A 24,058-nucleotide genomic window follows, 5' to 3' on the forward strand; every position below is an offset into this window, starting at 1 on the left:
TCGGAAAATATTTGGCAAAAGTCTAAAAAATATAAATATTGAGAAAATCACATGTAAAGTTGTCCAAATGAAGTTCTTAGCAATGTATATTACTAATCAAAATTAAGTTTTTATATATTTACAGTAGGAAATTTACAACCTATCTTCATGGAACATAATCTTTACTTAATATCCTAATGATTTCTGGCATAAAAGAAAAATCATTCATTTTGACCCATACAATGTATTGTTGGCTATTGCTGCAAATATACCCCAGCGACTTAAGACTGGTTTTGTGGTCCAGGGTCACATATTTAATATTATAAACATCAGTCCAGTCTCCAGTTACATAAATAACTGAACCTTTCAGGAAAGGTACATAATACAAAAGCTGCAAATCACATGGGAACAATGTACAACTAAATACATGGTTCATTGTTTCCTTTTATTTGATTTTTTTTTTCTCAGTGGACAAGTATAAATGTGTGGCACAAAGTCAAGGGTGGTGCAAGGTTTTCACTAGTCAACAATATGCAAACAATACATTTAAAAAAATCTATGCATTTTTTTTTCTGTAAAAGGATGGTAAATTAATCATATTAGGACTAGCCTATATGACACAAAAAACGTTGTTAAAATTAAATCGAATGAGGCCAGGAATTGAATTTTTTTTCTTTAGTTAAAAATCAACTAATGCTGTTTTATTTTTATATTTTTTGACTGTGTTAGTTATAATAACCACTAGGGGTCAAACTTAACCATGTGTCAACACCACAGTGCATACAGACACAAGACAGGATAGAGGGAGGAGCTTATTTTGGCACATCACTGGCCAATCCAAAACAGATCCTCATCCCACCCCTTCTCAAACTACATCTGGTAGGCCTCAGGAGTCAAGTTCACAAATAACTAAATCTAATTGGTACAAAAACTGTCTTTTGAAGGAATCATAAGGATCACTCCGTGCTCACTCAGTGTTGGAAAAAACTATACAAAACAAGCCAAAGTGGATCAACATATGCCTGACATGTGCATGAACATGATTACTGACGTGTCTGGAGATAAGGCAGAAGGGGTCTGATTACTGATGACGCTTACAATACACTTGTGCATATTCATTTGAGAGCCAAAATAGCATCGTATGATTTTCCGGTCCGACAGACTTGCACGTCTCTGAATCCTGCTTTGGTGAGCAGACATGTATAATGAGAGGGTGGATGCTCCTTCCCTTCTGTCTGGACCAGCATGTTCAGAGAAAACATCTGAACCATAGTTGGACCCCGGCGGTTCTCAAATAACAGTGCCTCTGCGATCAGAACGCCTCCACCTAGACAGAGATGGTTAATGCTTTGAAAACGATCATTTTAGGGCCACTTATTAATATTATTGACCAGGAAATGACATCTTTTCTCACCTGGATGACATGCTGTATGAATCTTCTTCAGAAGTTTGAGATTTTTGTCCTCCTTCCAATCATGAATGATCCGGGCCAGAATGTATAAATCTGCAGGAGGGATTTCTCCTTCAAAAAAGTCCCCTACAAATCCAAAACAACATATACCTAATTGTTTTAGAGATGAGAAATGCCATACTAGAGTTATGCATTTTTAATTTTGTTTGGGGTTGGTAAGATTTTTTAATATTTTTGAAATGTAATTCATTCCTGTAATGGCAAAGCTGAATTTTTTAGTAGCCATTACCACAGTCTTTAGTTTCACATGATCCTGTGTGAGTTAAGATGTTATAAAATCTATTGCAACAATGTCACTTTTAATCAATTTAATGCATTCTTGCTGAATACAATTTTCTTTTGTAAACTTACTGTCCCTAAACATTTGAATGGTAAGTAGTTTTTTATTGTATTTTTTACAGTGTTTTCTAGATTAACATTTTTTTTCTTAAGTTAATGTGTAAACTGGTATAATTTTAAAATGCCTAACAGCACTGAATTTATCAGGACAGTGTTACTGCCATCAAATGTTTAGTGTGTTCATGTTTAATGCAGATGGTTTTATGATATATTATATATAAGAAACTAAAACATTAATTTGAAGCCATTTCTGAGAATTTTAGTTTTCCCCAGTTATTTTAATTTTTATTTATATTTTAGTTAAGAAAAATGTTTTTTTAGTAAGTTTCTATTTCAGTTTCCATTAACCTTATTAACACAACAAGCTTAAAATGTCCTCTGGTCTGAGCAGCCATTGGATTGATTGTTGTTTTTGACAAGATCAGAAGGACAGAGAATCGGTCAAATGCGAACCATTAACAATGTTACAATGCGTCATTACGCACCCTCTTGAAAACAGATGGTGTCATCTTGCTGGGCGAAATGCCGCTGAGCAGTCTGGACCACAGCCGGGAGATCCAGAACCGCGACAGTGGAGGAAGGATACTCTTTAGCCAGCTCTCGCGCTAATGCACCAGAGCAGCCTGCAAAGCATCTCAAAATAACATGACTTGCAAATCTACTACTTCTTGCATATTTCATAAAAACATTTTTTCTACAATTGTGAGCTTTTTATTTTTAACTCAAATAACTGTCATAAATACGCAAAGAGTCAAAACAACATTTATACTCACCTCCCAGATCTATGACGGTCTTGAAACTAGAAAGATCGAATGCTGTCACTATGTCATGACCGTCAATGACCCATGTAGAGTTCATCAGACCCATGAACTTCAGCATCTCCTCTTCTGACCTTAAACAAAACATTGGCAACAGATGGATTTGAGTTTGAATGGTGTATGGTCACTTTTGATCCATTTAATACATCTTTGCTGAATAAAAGTATTAATTTATTTACAATAAAAACTGGAAAACAATAGAAAGATTTTGATTACTGATATCCACTACATTTCTCAAGGAGAAACCCACTGGTATAAATGTATTATAAATAATATCAGCACAGATTTTTGGTTAAAAAAAACAACAACATAGGGATCTTTTCCACATGGATTCAGATGAAAGTTAGGATAAAAAAAACATATACTATTTCTCTGAAAACATATGAACTGACTTTAAACAGAAGCATAATCTTAAAAATGAAAAACATTATGGGTATAAAATTAAATGTAATAAAATTATGGGTAAAATTAATACAACATATATATATATATCTTTTTTTTATTATTATTTAAACAAATACACATCTCCACATAATCCCATGCACCCAAATTACTAGAGCGTGAGATGTGTTCACACACACACACACACACACACACTCTCACAACATCACAAAAACCCCAACGATTCCAAAACATACATACAATAACACAAGTCATTCTTTCAAATAAACACATAATGGTCGGCTCACATATAGCACATACACACCACCTCTCCAGATGTGGCAACAGCCTGTCATAAAGCCTCAAATTTGTATTGGTTTAAAGTCCATGACCTAGAATTACACTGCACCAGAAGCTAAGCGCTTAAGTCACTGGAGTCAAAGAAAGAAAGGACTTTTAATCTAATGACGTCTAGGACCAACAATAACATTCACCCAAACAGTACTGCTAATATTATATAAAACCGATCACACAAACCTGTATATGGCAGAGAAGATCTCTTCAGATGGGAGGCCAAAGGTTTTCTCATTCTGGTTCTTTCCTTCCCTGAAAGGTTTTCAGATATTTTGATTATGCCATTTTCCTTACTCAATAAAACATTATTTCTTAACTGTTTAGTTTTAGGAAGGTCAGTCAGGCTTTTCTTTTTCAGTGATCACAAATCCTGATGTATCTAAAAATCACAACAATGAAACATTTGTCACAGAAAAAGGATTTTAAAGTGGCCAGGGATCAAGTGTTTCTCAGTTGTTAATGGATGATGAAAATGGCAGTGCCTACCTAACAGCGTCTACCAGATTGTTCCAGAGTGGGTAGATGGTCTGAGAGTTATAAATGATCGAATCATGTAGAGATTTGGGGCTGGTCTTGGCCAGGTATAGATTAGCAACATCTGTGCTGCTGTAAAAAGCTATGAGAGAAGACAAGAGTAAAGTTTGGAGACTTGGTGAATATTTTAATAATCTAGACACAAGAGATTGATGATTTTAGGAACAAACCGATATTTACATTTATCACCTTTACATAATAGAGCAGTCAAGGTAACTTCCAGCTATTTGTGGAGGAATATAAAATAATTAACAGCTCACCTGTTCCCTGTACCACTTCCACATCCACAATCTCAATGGCGACCAGAACATCCAGTAAACGCTCTATACCATCTTCACTGGTGCCAAGCTTCTGTGCCACTTCAACTGCACACATGGGCTTTTGGGATTGGAGGAGGAGGTCAAACACCCCTAACTCACAAGCTGAAAATATTGCCTGGAGGAGAGCAGGGATTCAGGACATTTAAATAAAAAATGTCAGTGAGAACTTATGTTATTTATGTGTTTGTCATTTCTTTTAAAGTGTAAAATGCACTTATTGTAACTTGTTACTGAATAAATATGCTTGCTTTTCTACCTGAACCCATTTTCACAAAAATAATGTCTTATTTTCATTCTTGTTAGGATATTTTAATCAGACAACAAGACAAATTTTTTATTACTGATATACTATGACTATAGTAACACTACAGCCACTCTATTTCTCCAGGAGAAACCCAAAGGAGAAGTAATATTGTGAAATATTATTACAGTTAAAACATGTTTTCTGTTTTTAGATACTGTTAAATGCTATTTATTCCTGTGATGGCAAAGCTTTTTCAAAGATTTTCAGCATCATTACTCCAGGCTTTAGTGTCACATGATCCTTCAGAAATGATTCTAATATGCTGATTTGGTCCTCAATAAACATTTCTTATTATCAATGTTGAAAACTGCTTAATATATTTAATATTTTTGTGGAAATGGTGATACATTTTTTAGGATTCTTTGACAAATAGAAAGTTCAAAAGAACAGTATTAGGTGATGACTTTTTTTTTTTAGAATTTGTTCACAATTTCGAATGACTTTCTTGCCTCCTGTGGTTAGTAAATTGCCTGTGCAAAACTCTGTGCATAATAATTGTAAAATTCTATTCTATTCTAATTCAGTTCATGCAGAATCCGTTCTGGGTTTTTTTGTGGGATAACACAAGTCCTGTGTCATCTCAGTGTTTGACTCAGTTGCTTTAAATAAGTTATAGGCCTGTCCTGCTAGAGGCGAAATCAGTCATGGTGGCCCCAGAGGTAAAAAAAGACGCAACGGGGGACATGCTCTCACATAAAACATTTACTCATAATCCAACAATAAATATCACGTGTGGTAAACACATAATTAAAACGGTCTGCTAAAGATGCCTCAGGTGATTCCACATCACATAGAAGTACTGATTGATATTCATACTTTTATAGAGACGTTAAGAAATTCAGTACGAGTCTCCCATAAACACACCTTGGAGATCCTGAATCCATTGAAATATTCCAAAAGCTTAAAAGGATAGTCCAGTTCACTCTGGGATAAATGCTCAGCCATGATGAGAGATGTCCCTCCTGTAAAAGTCAAGCTCACCTTCAGCTCCAACTTACAATGGAACTCAACTGTCAGACCCTCTTGACAAGTGAATGTTAAATATCAAAGTAGTCAATATAAGTTAGTGTTGGAAGATCCAAAAAGTCTTGATATTACACTTTAACCACTTACCCTGTGCAGTACCTTTTCAAAGGACAAAAATCATAAAGGCATATACAGAAAATGCTATAAAACGTCTTATGTTCTGTTTTGCATTCTTTGCCTCAATATTGCATAATGCATTAAAAAAAGACATAAAAACTGAAGTCATCATCAGCTACTTGTCCAGACTAACCCAAAAAGAACATTTTACGCAATTCTGCTTTTCATATTTACATTGCATGTTCCCTCTCAAATGAGATTGATCTGAATCTGTGGTCCTCACACTTTCACACAGCCGGTCACAGTGAAACAATGTACTGTGTAACCACCACAAAATCACTCATGTGATCTTCCCACGAGAACATGTACAGATTTACACGATGATGATGCATTGAATAATACGATCGATCGCAGATATTTTGTATAAAGCTGCAAGATATCGACATATGCAGAGTCTAAAACCTGCTTGCACAACTCAATGCTTAAACACTGTAGTGTTCAAAAGAAAACCAAACTTACCCAACAAAAACTGCCGGTTTGATATGCAATTGTGTTCTAGACAATTCTACTTCAAATTCGACTCTACACTTCGTGCGAAATAAAGCACAGCTCGCGAAATGATAAAGGACAGAAACACACTGTGTCCATGTCCGATTTCTGAACCCAGTTCATAGTTTAAACGATTCATTCAGGATTGATTCGGTCAGAGCGGCTCCGACTAGGCCATTTGACTGAAAACCAAAATACACATAAGAGCTTATATATATATATATATATATATGGCTTTACTAGGACGTTTCAGAGCATGTATTATGACACGCCGAATCGCCGTTATATGTCACGAACGTTATATATCGCTGGAATTTTGAACCGGACAGAACGAACCGATTCGAGAGAACCGATTGGCAGAATTGACTCGGACATCCCATCATTGGTACATACCTCTGCCAGAGAACCATTAGGGTTTCAGTGACATCTGGCGGTTAATGCCGAACGATTTCAATCACTATGCAGTTAGTATTTTGTAATTTTTGTTTAATGAACAAAAAATGAAGTCCTTAATGAAATCATCTTCCAGGAAGTGATTATTTTTAGTAACTACTAACATAGCATTAGCAATGGCTGTCAAAAATCTGAGATTGACCACAGAAAAGTCTGCTGTACCCTCTTATATGTATAAAAAACATAAATAACTTACATTCATTTAAGATACAAAGTACTGCATAAAAAGATAGTGCTACATTTAATGTAACAATCCGAGTGAGCTAAATTACAGACACCTTTGTGGATATTTCTACACTTGCACGTTTAATTTTTGTGAAACTCCTGCACATTTTGTGGATTATAATTTATAATCTATTTACAAAACTATCTCCATACTCAATCTGTACTGTAAAACTGTAAATTCACAACTGCAATATTTTTAAACAATGGTTTTGTTTCATTGCTGATTGTATAAACTGGGGTACGAGATGCACAGTATTGATAAATTACCTGGAGTAAATTGTTTTCAGCTCTAACACAATTGTGTGACACTTCACACTGCTATATCATGCTTGCAAATCCATAGAAATGATCTGGACAAACTATTGCTATTACTCTGCAATTTTTGCATATGCACGCCCAGTAATTATAACTAGAACATGACAAACACCTCATCCAACCACAAATTTCCTCCAAAATTCTTTCACACAAGCTAAATGCTTTACTATGGAATTGCAAAGTCTTTTAACTAATCCAAAACTCCCAATAAATATTGTAGAATGACACGATCCATTAAAGTACATTTAGTAAACAAATCAACCTAGTGGTTTCTCAACACATTTTACATTTGTCTCAGCTGCCACTTTTGTAGTTCTCTGGTTTGAAATAATGCCCTTTGTGAGAAACAAAGCCTATTTTTGCACTTAAGATGACACAACAGAGGGGCAGAGAGGATAACAGTAGTTATTAACCAAATGTATTTATTTCTGCAACAACACTTCCTCCTCCCCCGAGCGCACACGCACACACATCCTTGCAAACTCCATTTAAATACATGACGTGAGAGCCAGCATTACCTCACTGTTTGCTGCACATGCTTTAATAAAATGATACACATATTTACAGAACCCACAATTTTTGAATTGCGCCTCATCCTCCTCCCCTCAGCAAAGACAAAGTATTCTTCCAAACTCATAGTTCCCCTCTCCAGAAGAAAAACAAAATATAACACTTAAGGGTGGATTTGAAAATTACCCACAATTAAAAATAAATTCAGCAGAAAAAAAAAAAAAAAAAACAAGAGGGGAAAAAGATATGGAAACAGAGAAAGAGCAATGGATCTTTTGGCCAGTACAACACAGCAATGCATGGAGTTTAATAACAGCGCAGATATGGCAGTAACACTGAAATAGCTCAAAGTCTATGTACAAGGTCACGATAATGGCGGTCGAGCCTCTCGTGTCGGATTCGCTCACAAACATGAGCACGCCTCGTCATTCGAACTGTGAGGAAATGGAGGGGAAAGATGCCCTGGCTTTCAAAAAACCTCCTAAGAGTATGTATTGTGGAAAGGGCAGAGCAGAACATGTTTTATCTTTGCGTTTTCTCATACCTGTATCCTTCTACATCTCTTGACTATTCTGTAGTAAATTAAATGGAAATAAGGCACAATAACTACGCTGACTGTTTCATTAACGGGAAGGGAGAGTTCTGTTGACCAATGAGCAGACAAGTTGATCCAATTAAACTAACCGCACTGATCTTCCCTTTGCATCCCAACCAGCCGTTCAGATTTAGAGTTCAAATAAAACAGTTTTATGGCGAGAATGCTAACGGACACTCCCCCCACAAACATTTCCCATCCCGAATGTTTTACAATCACATTGTGACAAAAATCGCTACACACTAGTGGTGCACACAATACAAAAATTGCTAAGAGCACCCACCCACCCCAGACCCTCCCAACCTTTGGATTGATTGGCTGATGTCAGACAATCTGGCTTTTGGATAGGTTACCATATCCACTTGACATTTACTTTGATTTAAAACGACAACGTTCTCACAGTCGACGCATGAGCTTTAAATGCTTGAGAAGTTTTTGAGACGTGCGTGTTGTGGTACAATATTTACACACAACAACAACAACAAAAAACTAACTTAAATGGAAACAAAAATAATTAAAAAAGACCCCAGTTGCGAACCTGTCGTGTACTGAACTCCAGGCATCTGCCCCGCTCTATGTACGTGACCTTTGAGGTCATGAACGGTGAAGTCCCCAAAGAAAATTAAGTGAATATAAATGTATGTGTATTCAGTGTTTCCTCCTTCCTCCTTTTTATTCATCTCTTCACATTGTCAGTCCAAGTCTGAATGCGCAAATGTGCAGGATGCTATAAAAGCCTCAGGTGCGCTCCACTTTCCCTCGGACTGTAGGGTAAATGACGGAAGGTTTAGGGGTTTAGACTGTATGACTGACAATTTAGGACTGGTGGATTATGGTATAGTGTTATATATATTATGGTATAAATTGAGTGTTTAGGTGGGACAGGAAGATTGAAGGGCAAGGAGCTGGATTAAGGAGACGGTATCAAGAACAGACAAGAAGAGTACAGGAAACTCTGACAGGCTATTTGTCTGTTTTGGTAGAAGAAGAGTCAGAACAGCAGGGGGCTTTCAGACAGATGCGTTTATCTCTGTGGTGGAGCAGTAGTGAGGACACGGTACGATCGAGGTAAAGGGCAGATTCTGAGGAGTTTTCTTGCTGGGGTTTAACTATTCTGGATAGCGGCCTTCTCAGTCCTGGGCTTCAGCTGCTGTGATGTTTCAGCAGATCATTCATGTTTTTGATGATCCTTCATGTCCTCTTCATCTGTGTACTCAGACGGCTCGTCTCCTGGCTTCAACAAACGGCCAACGTAGTCATATTTCTCTGAGAGAGAGGAGGAACAAGTGGAAAAGAATTAATAAAACTATTTTAATAGAAAATTTAATTTATGTTATTTCTTGTTCATGCATATTGTGTGTGCATATTTATCTTATGCACAAACTTTTGGAAGGACTCTTCTTTGGACATTGAACTTTAGGGTTAAGTAACAACTAGGACAACGTTAGCATGGACCGGTTAGCTTCTGTTGGCTGTAAAACATCATCTTGCTGCACAGACCCTCTTTCTCCATCAGTGTTATTGTTAACTACAACAAAACTAAAACTATTAAAAACTTATTTGTTATTTGAAATAAAGCATACATAAAATAAAATATTAAATGAAGAGAATTAAAATTAAAATTAAAACAAATGCAGCTTTGGTAACTAATTGAAGTAAGTTTAAGTTAAAGTACTCACCTAAACCTAATAAAATTGAGCACATAAAATTATTCAAATATAAATTAAAATAAAAACTAAAAATATCTAAAAAAAAATAAAAATAAAATTCTAAATATAAATAAAAATATATTATACAAGTAACACTGTTTCCTTTGACAGCCAGTAAAAAATATACACATTTTAGCTAATTATGTTAAATGTTTGATCAATTATTTTTTGAGGGTTCTTGTAAGGCGTTCACCATGAATTCACCTCTGGTAGCAACAACGCAAACAACCAGAGTAAAAACATTTTGTGCTATATCCCCAGAGTAACTTATTTGTCAAGCAGCATTAATCTATTATATTACATGCCTGATTTACCCCACAGGCAGTGACAGGGAAGTCAAGCTGTTTATCTCACATTTCCTCATCGCACATAGCAACACAAACAGATATGAGATTGTTCTACACTAAAATCAATCAAGCTAGATCAGTCAAGTATAAACAGTTTTGTATATGGCTATAGAACACGAGTCACTCTCCCCAACACACACACACACACACACACACATATTTAAACATATATAAGTACATTAAGGGGACCACCTCATCTCATCCCAGAATCATTTGTGTGATTCATAAGTGACATTCATTTTTGAGTGCAGCTATTGAAGACAATGCAACAAAAAAGTATTTTCTTGACTTTATTTCATGGTACCAACTAGCCAGCCTTTTTATCTTCTCTCATTCAACTGAGACTGTCTGACACATCACCACTGAATAATGGTGCAGGAAACACTGATATATGGCCATACATTTTTTATAGCTCTCGGATCTAGAGTGAACAGGACAATTAAAGATTACGGTCACTCATCATCTAGAGAATTTGCCAGCACCCCATTCTTGCATCAGCTGTGTGATTACAGTAAAATGTACAGATCAGCCCTAACCAGCACAACATGCAGAGCTTGTGGACCAGGAGTGAAAACGAACTACCTATCTAACATGTACAACTTTCCTACCTCCAATTACCCGAAAGGCCAATAAAACCTTTCTGACAATGATTAGATTTTTGGGCAAATTATGTGTTTTCTTTCTGAATTTATAGTGGAATTCTCCTGCTTACCCATGAACTGCATCTCCCATTCTCGAACACTTTCCATCTGTACAGCATTCAGGTCTGAAAGATCATCGTACTCGTCTCGTAATGCATCCTTCTCAAGGCAGAATGTTGCCAAACCCCGAGAAGCATCACGTCCCGCAAAGATCCCGTAGGGGCCCTCTGGAACAACAGACATACTGTGAGCATAAAGGGCAGCAAGACAAATTTAGAAACTTCTGCACATTATAGATACAGTAACTAGAACTGAAAATGCACTATTGCCAGGGATTCATTAATTATTTGATCTGAAATGATTTAGTGAAATGAAAACAAAAACAACTATGCATTAAACAAAAATATAATTAAAGCTAATTGGCCCTCCCAAAATGTAAAAAAAAAAAAAAAGATCAAATAAACACTTTTAATAATTATTGTACCGTCTAAAAATAAGTAAAAAGTAAAATAATTAAGGTAAAGTATGTAAAGTGTTTAAAATAACAGTATATCAGGGGTGGTGAACTCCGGTCCTGGAGAGCCGCAGCCCTGCACAGTTCAGCTCCAACCCTAATTACAACTGAACTGTGCAGGGCTACGGCTCTCCAGGACCGGAGCTCGTCACCCCTGATGTATATGTATATATACAGTATATGTATAGTGTAGTATAACAGTACTTTAAACAATAATTAGTAATTATTAAATTATTAATAATTATATAATAATTATTATTTTTACTACTACTAGCAGTTGTAAGAGCCCAACTGAAATCCAATCAAAACAAAACTCTGCTATGAACCTACTAAAAGAAAACAGTTGTAGAGTCAGTGGGTCAGACAATCCCAGACAAGCTGAAACCAAAGCGGAGTGTCGTCTCAAAAACATTGAGATGAATGGAGCTGCTCACGCAAACCAGAGGAATGCAGGTAAACAAACAGGTACTCCAAAACAGCTGTGAGAGATTCTGTGAACAACACACCGCACCAAGTTAAGGAAATGAATGTGAGGTGCCATAACAATACACTATGGCTACATCTACATTATTCCTGACACATTTGAAAACGGTGTTTTCATTTTAAAATACTTTCCGTCCATACTAGCATTTTCAAGCGTTTTCTCAAAGTTTCTCATCCACACTGAAACATCGAAAAACATTCAATTTGCCTTACTGCGCATGTGTAAAACCTCATACCATGGTACAGACGGAACAGACATAATATTGATATTTAAGCAGCTTTTATACAAATGCCTTAGAGGAAAAAGTTACATTGCATCCTGAGACAGTAGAATGGCACTGACATATTTTCAGTTGAAATAGCTCAAACATGCATTTTAGTCTGGGACTAGCTTTAAACCACGTCTGTGAAACCGGGGCAATAAGTTCATGCGATTCTTCTTGTAGCATTATTTTATTCACAAAAATCTGAAATGCAACTGCCCTCATGTTTTGCTACAGGACTGCAATATGCGAGTAAATTTCCTGTCATCTTTGCAGAACTGTAATATGAAGAGTGCACAAAGTAACATCTGTAGCAACGGTGTGAAAGTGAACAGCACATAACAGGCACAATACCCGTATAAACAGATATCTATTGGTACAAAATGCATCACATGACTAAACGTGACATTGTTTTGAAAACCCTCCGTTTTCACAGTCCAGACAATAGCGTAATTTTTTTTTAAATATATCCACTTCGGTGAGCTTTTTCAAAAAGCTGTTTTTCCTGACAAAAATGCTGTTTTGGTGTGAACATAAGACCAAAACGGAGAGAAAAAGATGAGTTTTCAAACAAAAACGTATTAGTGATGAAAAGGCCTATTTCACACCAACAGCACCAACTCCAGCTGTACACAAACCGCTCAGGCCACACCTGAGTTCCTCCCAAACCTGAATCGTGACAGATGAGCACAACAGACTGATGAACTTCAGTCACAATCAAAACAAACAAATGAACTGATGTTATAAAAGGAGACGATAAGAGGACAGGCATGTCTCTGATACTTGCTGCATTCTGAGTTTTACTTCATAACCTCTTGAGCAGGAACTAGAATCCATGATTCATAAATAATATGACTGCCAAAAGCCTTCCAGATCAGGTCTGATGATGACTAGGCTGCTGTGGCATGTGTGGTTCTTCTGTTCTCTTTCTTGACAGAGAGACTGAGTTTTAGTCATTGTTTATTCAGAACAGAAGGCAATAGAGGGGGCAATCAGAAAGCCATCTTTCGATACTACTTTTTTTGGTTCTTCTGATCTCCATGTGCAAAAGCCAGTTTGCGCTCACACACACACACAATCTTTTTTCAGCGGTTGAGCAATAAGAGTCTTAGAAGAAACAAGCGGGTCGAGCCAAACATTGACCAAAAAGAACAAGCTGCCCTATGGTCGAGTGATAAGACACCACGTCTGCCTACAAAGTACAAACCTCTGCTTTAGTCTCATCAGGTTATAAATGAATGCAGCAACAGGTAAATAAAGCTGATTTCATATTCTGTCTGGGTGAAATGGTGCAAGATGCCACACGGGACTACAGGTGTCTAAACGGATGACGCACTGGTCAGAGTCTGGTCTACGGCTGACACCACACCCCGCGCTCCCCCATAAACGCCACAGATGGTCAGATAACATATCTCATAAACAAATATAGCTGAGGGAGATGAGAGGCCCAATCAGAGGCTTTAGTTTGAACAGTGAATCAAAACTTGGTAAATGCAATCAACGGCTGTGTTGATCCTGGTACAGTTTTATGTGCATTCTTGGTTTCACTTCTGACCTGGGTCTCCAAATATAGACTCCAGACAGACAAAGGACTGCTGTTCTGGCTTTGAGAGCAAATATTTCAAGTCTTCTGTGTAGCAAACAGCTGTTTTGCACAGTCTGTAAACTGCTCTTAAAGTAGAGGGGAAAGAAACAAGCGTTTCCCAGCAGGGGAGTGAGGAAGGAATGAGGCTCGGTGCTTGATTTCTTAACCAAGGCCACTGCTAAACTTAGCTGACCTAATATTCATCATAGCAAATCAAGCTGTTAGCTTTACATGTTTAAAATAAGCATATCGATTATTGCATGGTACAGTTCTACCTGTACAGTGCATACCTGATGGGTGTGCCAGCACATAGCTTTCCACGTAGCTATGTATAGCTTACCACATAGTATGTCCATGCCATGCACGGCTCTCATTCAAAAATGCACTGACATGACAGGTTGAAGCCTGGGAAAGAGTTCACCAATGCAAAACAGAGCGGCAGAAAGGTGACCGCAGCTATGAATGAGACAGAAAGGGCCTGTCAAGAGGTTGACAAACTCCGACAAGACATCAGACCACCCTGTGCATCATCACAGCAGGGGTTTATGGGAGAAAGAGGCTTTTGTGTGACTTTACCCTGACCAGTGTTACCACTATTAGCTTTCCTCTGACCGGAGTATAAACTGGTTGCCACAAAAGCTTTTCTTCTATGACAAGCTGTTTTTTTTAAACTAACCATTACAAGTAATATTGATTAACATTTACTCACTATAGGTTTAGCTGCTTAAAATTATGCAGTTTCTTATTATTACTACAGCAAGTACATGTAACGTGTAAAAGAGACAACAAAAAGTGTATCCTTCACTATTTCATGAGTAACGACTCGTTAGATGTTAGTACTTTATTATTGATTAATATCTATACAATTAGCCACCAGTACTTATTCAACAGATACTAGTAACTGCTGGAATAAATCACTAGTATCCAGTTGTGACTTGTAACTATTCCATTACTACTAGTTAAAGATGGCCAAATCTGAAATATTCACTTCAAAATAGTAACTTAACTTATGTTTTCCAATTGTTGCTGACACTTACAGTTTTAGTAAAAAAAAACAATACGGTTACTTTATTTTAAGATCTCCTTGTTACAGTGAAGTCACATAAATAAGTACTGAGTAATATTAATTACTATAAGGTTATGGTTTGTGGTTAGTCGCTTGTAATTAAGCATGAAGTACAGTTACTGCTAACAGGCAAACTGTGAAAAAGTGCTACCGAGAATATTAATAAGGTGTTTATTAGTCACTAGTAACTATCCAGCAGTTAACAGCACGTATTCCAGCTTTAGTAGACTTTGCTTACTGGATACTAATACCTTCTCCACTGCTGAAGTTAAAAAACCCCGCTGAATGTGGGTGTGAGCCTGAGCCCTGCGCTCTCCTTACCGCGTCCGTAAAACTTTTTGCCGCTGGTCACGTCGAAGACCTTGGTATTGACTGCCATGAGGATGCGCGGGTTCTGCACGCCGTCGTACTCGCGCAGCTGCTGCAGGGTGAAGTCGCGTCTCCTCATCTTGGGAAGCGGCGAGGCCTCGCTGCCCCGGCCCGCGTCCGCGCCCGCCCTCCGCCACCACCGAGCGTAAACCACGTAACACGCGGCCAGCAGGAGCACCAAAACGCTGAGATCGAGCAGCATGCCGCTTATACCGAGACCAGCCCCCGGATCCAACTCCTCTGTCATGCCCTGCCCGCCGCTAGTGTCCGCCGCTGCACTCCTACCGTCCCCATCGTCCGCCATACTGCAACGATAGCGCCTTCCCACCGCGTGCGCCCGCCCAGCTGCCACTCAGGGGCGCTTCTGATTGGCTATCTGTCACCGGAACACCGCGTTGGCTCCTGGGATTTGTAGTTTTCTGTCAAGACCACCGAGCGCATGCGACCAGACAAAGGCTTGCGATAATGAAAAGGCGCTAACTGTTATGATTATATTTATCAGTAGCCAACCGCGAAAATATACTTAAGTATGCAGAAAATCTGCTTTTTAATTAACCTGCAACTCAAAAGTATGTTCTGATTTGATCTATCACACAGGCATTAAACAATGAATGTGTATAAAACACAAAACTGAATAATATTATATGGCAGGCAATAACTTAAAAACTAATCATAATTCAACAAAGACAACCATAGCCCTTGTGAGCCCATTATCTTCACAACTCAGATTTTACAATCTTTACTATTGCTAATGCTAAAGTGCAAAATATGCATGTAACAGTTCCTGTAGGCTATACATATTTGTTATTGTTTAAGAAGTATCTATTCTTTACAATGTCTAAAGTGTAAACTAAATGTATCATTTACAACAGAGCAGCTGCATTGCTCTCTGTGTGTTTATCATGTCTGTAAGAGGATTTCTGTAGTCATGGTGAACCTGGAAATATTAGGGAATTTTGAGAGGGTCTTAAGGCCTGGAAACTCATGAAAATGTTTATAGTGAACACACATGCTTCTGGCTCTAAAATACTGACTATATTGTTTATTCGTGAGTCCAAACTATTTATTACTTTTTTAAAATCATAGTCCAGGAATCCAAGTAACTGTAAAGTGTCGTGACGTATTGTCAAGTATGGTGACCCATACTCGAAATTGGTGCTCTGCGTTTAACCCATCCAAGTGCACACACACAGCAGTGAGTAGTGAACAAATGCACACACACACACACACACACACACACACCGTGAACACACACCCGGAGCAGTGGGCAGCCATGCTGCAGCGCCCGGGGAGCAATTGGGGGTTCGGTGCCTTGCTCAAGGGCACCTCAGTCGTGGTATTGAGGGTGGAGAGAGCGCTGGACATTCCCTCCCCCCACCTACAATTCCTGCCGGCCGGGGGCTCGAACTCGCAACCTTTCGATTACGAGTCCGACTCTCTAACCATTAGGCCACGACTTCCCCCAGACTTAAAAGTAATGGAAATTGTTTTGTTCAAAATGTGGATCCCTGTGTAAGATGCTGACCTGACTTGAACTCAACAAGAAATACAATACATTTTATTTTGGGGTTTTATAAACAGATTTTAATATATTTTTTTTTTTTTTTTTTTACATTTGACAATTTATGAGGAAAGAAAAAAATGAAACCAACATGCATACCAACACACAAGCGCACACAAACAAAAATAATCACAATAAAATGAATCAAAAACGAATTGATTGAAATTAGAGAGCTGCTTCTAATATTTTTTTTATGTACAGTTTTCATAAGCAAATATGATACAATCGGGACATCAATTCAGTGTCTGATTAATGATCATAAGTGAGAAATAAAACACTGATTTAATGTTATCAGCAAAGATCCAAACTGCAAAATAAAATTATAATGCAAATAAAAGTATTCTCTGGGCCACCATGTTTGCAGTCATCTATACTCTCTCAATAATATCAATAAAAAAAGATTATAATCAATTAAGCTTTCAAAAGAGAGTAAAACAATAAATTATCTCAAACTCAACTCCAATAGGATTCAAAATTTAAAAGGAAGAATAATTCCTCTCAAAAAGATAACATTTCTTAGAAACTTCAAGTACACAGATGTTTACCAATTTAAGTCAAAATGATCAAAAGGTCAAATATGTTTTCTCCTCTACTCTGCACCTAAACTGGAGACGTGGCATCTTTGAGATCACCACCTCCATAATGTGAACGGCACAATATTCGTTTAAAAGCAGGAGCATCCTGTAGTTGCTGATGATGTTAACACTTCTTACAATCCCTCGCCACTGATATCTACGTACTTCTCCGATATTCAGCTAATCACAAAAGCATAAAGAACTTAGTATTCCATCACTGTCATATATCCTACACGAGCTAAAAGAGCAAAAACTGCAATAAGCTATATAGTGTGTTATCTTGTGTCAACCTCAGTTCAAGTTTTTTTTTTTTTTGTTTGATGAGCTTTTTTGAATTTTTAAAATAAATGAACTAAATGTGTACTGTGCATGTCGCACAAACTAAAAACACTTAAAAACCAAGAGATTAATTATTTATGCTGACAGAGCGGTAAAATATATATGTATATATTTGTTGCTTTTGAAAATGTAAGGCATTTGCAAAGGTAAAACTAATTTTAAAGAGATAAAACTGCATTCGATGTAGGAATGCATCTTTTGTAAACTTTACAGCAAAACAAGTTCACCATGCGTACTTGATTCTGAAACTACTAACTGCGGAAAAAAAAAGAAAAAAATATCTTATGGAAGTTAACCTGTCCAGAAAAAGCACCTTGTACAACACAATGATTTTTCTGGTTTACTCTTCAGTTTGTGAACGCAACGGTCTGACAGTCGGTTTTTGCTCCAACGGTTTGACGGCTCACTTCTGAGGTTACGGTGTAAAACGTAAGCCTGCACCAGCACTGAAAATCTTTTCACAGCTCTAGAGTTAGAATCACGCTCAAATACTGTATATAGTGTAGCAAGGGCTTCATTTCTTTGGCTGTTGGGCATCTTTGTTTTTGCTCGTCGCCACCTCTCCTTTGCGAGCATCTGATGAGGTATTCTTCTTCACATTCTCTTTGGGTGGGGCTTTTGTAGACGGGTCATTAGCAGTGCTGCTTTTGGTGGCCAGAGGTGCTGGTTTCTGATTGGCTGAGACTGGCTTGGCTGATGGTTGAGTGGTGGTTTTCCCTGTCGTTGGTGCAGCGGTTTGATCCGTTGTGGTTGTTTTTGCCATCGCTCCAGCAGTTGGTTGATTCTCTGAAGACGTATTGGGAACTGGGGTCTGTTTCGATGATGATGTCGGGTTGTGTCGCCTACGTTTCACCTCGTCTCCTGCGGAGGACGAGTGTGCTTTCCTCCTTACTCCTTCCTCTGCCATTGGTGGCTAAGAGAAGGGAAAGCACATTTGGTTTAGAGTTCAACAGACTAATATTAACATTTAGAAAGTGATTAAATGTATATTGACTAATCCCATTTATCCTATAAAGCATACTGTATAATATATGATACACAAATTTCTAAGGCCTCTAAATTATCAACATGATCAAAGCTGTGCTGAAAAACCTGTTGCTATCTACTAGCTTCTGATATATTTGTCTTTTTGCTTTAAAATCTTTGATTGTTTATAAAGTAAACCTAAGAATTATCTTAGTATATTGTTAGTAATATTTTATATCAATGTATTGCACTGCATTACTTGTTTTGTCCCCCACAATAAAAACTACAGAGCTTTGGCCATAAAACTAAGCATTTGCATGTCATCTTACAGATATAAAAGTATGCAAGTAGTCTGTTATACTGTTAGAAAATCTCAGATGACAAGCTGTCAGAATTTCATTATACTTTTTGGCCATGTAAATATCAACAACTGCACCAAATTGCATGTTTTTGCTCAATTTGGGCCTTTGAATAAAAGCTTTTTTACCCCTTGAGAATGAGCTCCATGTTAATTTATATTATTATATGAGGCATAAAAACCTAATATGCATAAAAATTATAATAAATAATAAAACACATGTAAACCTTTTTATTTTAGATTTTGTCTAAAGGTTTTAAAAAACTGATCCATTTCAGAATTTATAGGTTTTTTTTACTACTATTTCATACGTTAAGCTTTACAGGCTTTTAATGTGTTATTCTGGGATCACATTTAAGACTGATGCTTATACTCACATCTACTCTGAAATCGTCAATGCTCTTGAATTTGCTGAGGTATTCCTGGAGTTTGGGGTCAATGGGCTGATTCTTCACCGTTGCATATTTCAGGAAAGCCCAGAATTTCTCCAGTCCATATAGTTGACCTACACGTATACACAAACATCAGATGCAAGCACATGGTGACACAACTTTCAGCAAAACAAATGGTGGTTTACTAACAAGTTTCCGCCGATGTACTAAGTAAATTTCACCCACAAAACACCAGACACTGATATGCTTGGTGATAAGCAGCAAAGTTAAAAAGACAAAATATTTTTTCTTTTTACCTTTGCCTGTTTTTGTTTTTTGTTTTTTTTTTTGCCAAATTAGGATTGTCTGACCTTTCGCATAGTCCTGGATGGTCTGCTCCTGGAAGTCCTTAAAGATTTCTTGTCTGAACCTCCGCTCTAGTCCATAACTATAGAACCGGAACAGACACTCCAGTCCGTACCTGTTCAAACATTTGAACACACATTAGGAAACCAGTGTTGGCCTTCCCAGGTAGCACAGCAGGTAGTACACGAAAACCTTATACATCCTTTACCAGTGTAATCATTTGCATGACTATCAACATTGTAAATACTATACATGCAGAAAGCCAGAGCTAGTAATATTTGCACTTGTCTTAAGACTGTCATTTTGTGCCCAAAAAACAAGCACAAGTTTCTGAAATATACTGCAATGATCTGGATTCCCAGAAAACAACAATCATCAAGGTTTTGTTGGTAACTGATTTTGTTACCAAAAATTGTTGGCAAATACTTTTTATTTTTGTATTGTTGCATGAAACAAGATTTGAAGGGTTAGTTCACCCAAAAATTAAAATTAGCCTGTCTTTTACTCACCCTCGAGGCATCCTAGGTGTATATGACTTTCTTCTTTCAAACAAATCCAATCTGAGTTATATTAAAAATTGTCCTGGCTCTTTAAAGCTCTATCATTGCAGTCAGCGGGTGTTTCTGTTTAAAAGTCTAAAATACGTCAAATAAAGCGCAAGAATCCATAGTAAAACGTGCCTCACACAGCTCCGGGGGGTGAATAAAGGCCTCCTGTAGCAAATCCATGTTTTTGTAAGAAAAATATCCATATTTCAAACGTAATAAACACTTTTCTCTCACATCCGCCATCTGTCATATGCAGAAGCCGTTCCGGCGGATGACGTATGACATACAGGTACATATATATGCAGGTACATAATATAATTTTTTTCTTGTAACTCATTTCAACTCGTTTTTTTGTTTTCATTTTAATGATTAGAGCTTACAGCTCATGAAAGTCAAAAATCTGTATCTCAAAATATTAGAATATTTACATTTGAGTTTCAATTAATGACCATCCCTACAGTATAAATTCCAGGCATCTCTTGTTCTTTAAAACCACAATAACGGGGAAGACTGCTGACTTGGCAATGATCCAGAAGACGAACATTGACGCCCTCCACAAAGAGGGTAAGTCACAGAGGGACATTACTAAAAGGAGTGGCTGTTTACAGAGTGCTGTATCAAAGCATATTAAATGCAAAGTTGACTGGAAGGAAGAATTTGGGTAGGAAAAGGTGCACAAGCAACAGGGATGACCGCAAGCTTGAGAATACTGTCAAGCAAAGCTGATTCAAACACTTGTGAGAGCTTCACAAGGAGTGGACTGAAGCTGGAGTCAGTGCCTCAAGAGTCACCACGCTCAGACGTCTTCAGGAAAAGGGCTACCAAGCCACTTCTGAACCAGAGACAACGTCAGAAGCGTCTTACCTGGGCTGTGGAGAAAAAGAACTGGACTGTTGCTCAGTGGTCCAAAGTCCTCTTTTCAGATTAAAGTAAATTTTGCATTTCGTTTGGAAATCAAGGTCCCAGAGTCTGGAGGAAGAGTGGAGAGGCACAGAATCCATGTTGCTTGAAGTCCAGTGTGACGTTTCCACAGTCAGTGATGATTTGGGCTGCAATGTCATCTGCTGGTGTTGGTCCACTGTGTTTTCTGAAGTCCACAGTCAACGCAGCCATCTAACAGGAAATTTTAGAGCACTTCATGCTTCCTTCTGCTGAAAAGCTTTATGGAGATGCTGATTTCATTTTTCAGCAGGACTTGGCACCTGCCCACACTGCCAAAGGTACCAAAAGCTGGTTCAATGACCATGGTGTTACTGTGCTTGATTGGCCAGCAAACTCGCCTGACCTGAAACCCATAGACAATCTATGGGGCATTGTCAAGAGGAAGATGAGAGACACCAGACCCAACAATGCAGATGACCTGAAGGCCGCCATCAAAGCAACATGGGCTCTCATTACACCTGAGAAGTGCCACAGGCTGATTTCCTCCATGCCACGCCGCATTGATGCAGTAATTCATGCAAAAGGAGGCCCAACCAAGTATTGAGTGCATAGAAATGAACATACTTTTCAGAAGCCTGACATTTCTGTTTAAAATATATTTTTATTGATCTTATGTACTATTCAAATTTTCTGAGACACTGAATTTTGGGTTTTCATTATCTGTAAGCCATAATCATCAAAATTTCAAGAAATAAAGGCTTGAAATATTTAACTATGTGTAATGAATCTATATAATAGATGGGTTTCACTTTCTGAAATGAGTAACACAAAATGTTGACCTTTTTCACGATATTCAAATTTTTTTAGATGTACCTGTATGCTAGTCTCACAAGTTTGTTTACAGGAGCAAAAGAAGCAAAGTTCTCCTCTTGGCTTATATTGAAATCCTTCGACATTTTTCTTTACAAATCCTTGGTTTTTACTTCTAATTCATGACCGGATTCTGTTCTCTCTCCACTTTTGTCACTAATCACGCAACACCGACGTCCTACGTTATCCGCCGGAACGGCTTCCGCGTACCACAGTTAGATGAAGTTAGAGAGAAGAGTTAATTATGTTTGAAATATGGATGTTTTTCTTACAAAAACACATGGATTCGCTACAGGAGGCCTTTATTCACGCCCCGGAGCTGTGTGATGCATGTTTTATTATGGATGCACACACTTTATTTGACGTCTTTTGGACTGTTAAACAGAAACACCCGCCGACTGCAATGATAGAGCTTTGAAGAGCCAGGACAATTTTTTAATATAACTCCAATTGGATTCGTCTGAAAGAAGAAAGTTATATACACAGGCTGATTTTCATTTTTGGGTGAACTAACCCTTTAATGTTTTAGAATCTGCGAGATTTATGATGTTGATAGCATCTGAAGTTCAAGATCCTTTCGATATTGTACATAAATTTTAATATTGCATTATGAGTTTTGTTGATTCAAAAAACAAGTTAAATAATAATGAGTCCAAGCCCCAGCATTCAAGATACAGTACTGTAATATACACACTTGCCAAACAAAAATTAATCCAAACAATCTGTGAGTAAACAACCAGAAGAGTTCATGCATCACTGTATAAGAACCAGACAGACCAGAAAGAACAATGCTCAGATTTGGCAGCCATTTTAATGTGGGTGTATGTTTGTATGTTGTGTGTTATGTAGGTCAAACATGAATGCCAACTTCAACATTCTCTCACAAGAAATTGCTATGACAGCCAATATTTCATTTATATTTCATTATTTTTAAGAATAGACATGAACCATTTTTCAAGTCTTCTGTAGCCTCTGTAAAACAAATCAAAATCAGGAGAATTTTGAAGCATCTGCAATACCAATGGCTTATACCACTGCTTATGCATATAGTCAGAGGGACTCATGAGCAGGAACCTTTTTATTTTTGGTATGTCATTTATGTACCCTCTTGCCAAACTGGGGGCACTTGAGAAGGGGTCAAATGAACTTGATTGACTTAATGCCTGGTTATTCTGGAATTCGCTGCCTGAATTCTCAAACGCTGATAACTTCTCCAGACAAGGTTCTGCAAATAAAATACAGAATTCAGGACTATGACTCTTACCTGTAGTTCTCCTTGGCATCCTCTACGGCAAACTGCTTGAACTCCTCGTACATCTTCCTGTTGAAGTTGTCTCTGAGGAAGAAGGACCAGAATCTGAAGAGGGTGTTCATCTCCTGAGACTGACCCACACCTAATCGCTTCCTCTCTGAGGAAAGAAAATACATAAAAAAATTATATATATACAGAACAGCTGTTGTGTAAAAAAAACAAACAATCACCGCACCATTGAGGCATCGTCTGCGATATTTGTGGTAAACTTGCTGGGTGAAGCCGTTTTCTTTCAAAAGCCCATGGGATGGATGCCAGAACTTAGGCAGGGACTGTGGGGTGCAGCCGTAACTGCCTGACAGTGCAGGAGCTCCTTCTGACGGAGATGCATTCGAACTGCTGTACAGAGGATGAGGAGGATAATGGAAGAGAAAGACTGTTAAGCAGAGCCAACTATCTGAAACTATTAGCTGAGGTGTTTCAAGTCACAGAAGGATTTGCACCTCAGTGTTGAGGGCATGACGTAAAAAAGCCAAAAACCTGATCGAGGAAGTGCGGGGTCTGTGCTCTCGTGAGTCCATCACCCAGCCTACATGGCACTCCAGAGGAGGGTTAGAGCTGTGACGGGTTTTCCTCTTTCTGGGGGTCTAAAAGTTTGAGGAAGGGGGAGAAAAGAAAAATGAGAAGTATGCACCTGGTTAAGATAAATGTAAGAACTAAAGAAGCAAAAATGTTAAAGGGATAGTTCACCCAAAATTGTGTC

At 37.9% G+C, this 24,058-nt stretch overlaps 3 protein-coding genes across 4 annotated transcripts in view; all 3 read right to left on the bottom strand.

Annotated features, from left to right (window-relative positions):
* Positions 1 to 442: 442 nt before the first annotated feature.
* Positions 443 to 6,255, bottom strand: LOC306886622 (acetylserotonin O-methyltransferase-like). The gene is made up of 9 exons (XM_079443899.1): positions 6,103 to 6,255; positions 5,365 to 5,462; positions 4,137 to 4,311; positions 3,829 to 3,958; positions 3,526 to 3,594; positions 2,563 to 2,681; positions 2,275 to 2,412; positions 1,394 to 1,516; positions 443 to 1,306 (listed from the first exon to the last, which is right to left on the bottom strand). Exons 2-9 carry the CDS (start codon positions 5,443 to 5,445, stop codon positions 1,095 to 1,097), a joined length of 1,047 nt encoding a protein of 348 aa, XP_079300025.1. The 5' UTR covers positions 5,446 to 5,462; positions 6,103 to 6,255; the 3' UTR covers positions 443 to 1,094.
* A 1,267-nt stretch (positions 6,256 to 7,522) lies between these two features.
* LOC306885921 (membrane-associated progesterone receptor component 2-like) lies at positions 7,523 to 15,551 on the bottom strand. Its single transcript, XM_079442741.1, has 3 exons — positions 15,160 to 15,551; positions 10,999 to 11,154; positions 7,523 to 9,496 (listed from the first exon to the last, which is right to left on the bottom strand). The coding sequence occupies exons 1-3, from the start codon at positions 15,509 to 15,511 to the stop codon at positions 9,399 to 9,401; spliced, it is 606 nt and encodes a 201-aa protein (XP_079298867.1). The 5' UTR covers positions 15,512 to 15,551; the 3' UTR covers positions 7,523 to 9,398.
* A 1,221-nt stretch (positions 15,552 to 16,772) lies between these two features.
* Positions 16,773 to 24,058, bottom strand: part of LOC306886368 (la-related protein 1B-like) — a 29,487-nt gene continuing 22,201 nt past the window's right edge. For both annotated transcript variants that reach the window (XM_079443403.1, XM_079443402.1), the window contains exons 13-18: positions 23,836 to 23,942; positions 23,531 to 23,694; positions 23,308 to 23,452; positions 19,749 to 19,858; positions 19,384 to 19,511; positions 16,773 to 18,595 (exon numbers count right to left, since the gene is read on the bottom strand). In XM_079443403.1, the coding sequence (XP_079299529.1) occupies positions 18,197 to 18,595; positions 19,384 to 19,511; positions 19,749 to 19,858; positions 23,308 to 23,452; positions 23,531 to 23,694; positions 23,836 to 23,942 (1,053 nt within the window). In that variant the 3' untranslated portion in view covers positions 16,773 to 18,196. The remainder of the gene's footprint in view (positions 18,596 to 19,383; positions 19,512 to 19,748; positions 19,859 to 23,307; positions 23,453 to 23,530; positions 23,695 to 23,835; positions 23,943 to 24,058) is intronic.

The sequence above is a fragment of the Barbus barbus genome (assembly GCF_936440315.1).
Source record: "Barbus barbus genome assembly, chromosome: 20".
Lineage (NCBI taxonomy): Eukaryota > Metazoa > Chordata > Actinopteri > Cypriniformes > Cyprinidae > Barbus > Barbus barbus.

Bases quoted from the DNA above. Each gene is read 5' to 3' on its own strand.
- LOC306886622 (XM_079443899.1), bottom strand. From the start codon at position 5,445: ATGGCTGAGCATTTATCCCAGAGTGAACTGGACTATCCTTTTAAGCTT. The intron at 3,959-4,136 runs GTGAGCTGTTAA...CTTCTCTCATAG, and splicing joins GGAAGTGGTACAGGGAACAG to CTTTTTACAGCAGCACAGAT. The intron at 2,413-2,562 runs GTGAGTATAAAT...GATGCTTTGCAG, and splicing joins GACCGTCATAGATCTGGGAG to GCTGCTCTGGTGCATTAGCG.
- LOC306885921 (XM_079442741.1), bottom strand. From the start codon at position 15,511: ATGGCGGACGATGGGGACGGTAGGAGTGCAGCGGCGGACACTAGCGGC. The intron at 11,155-15,159 runs GTAAGGAGAGCG...CTGTTGTTCCAG, and splicing joins CAAAAAGTTTTACGGACGCG to AGGGCCCCTACGGGATCTTT. The intron at 9,497-10,998 runs GTAAGCAGGAGA...CCTCTCTCTCAG, and splicing joins ATGGGAGATGCAGTTCATGG to AGAAATATGACTACGTTGGC.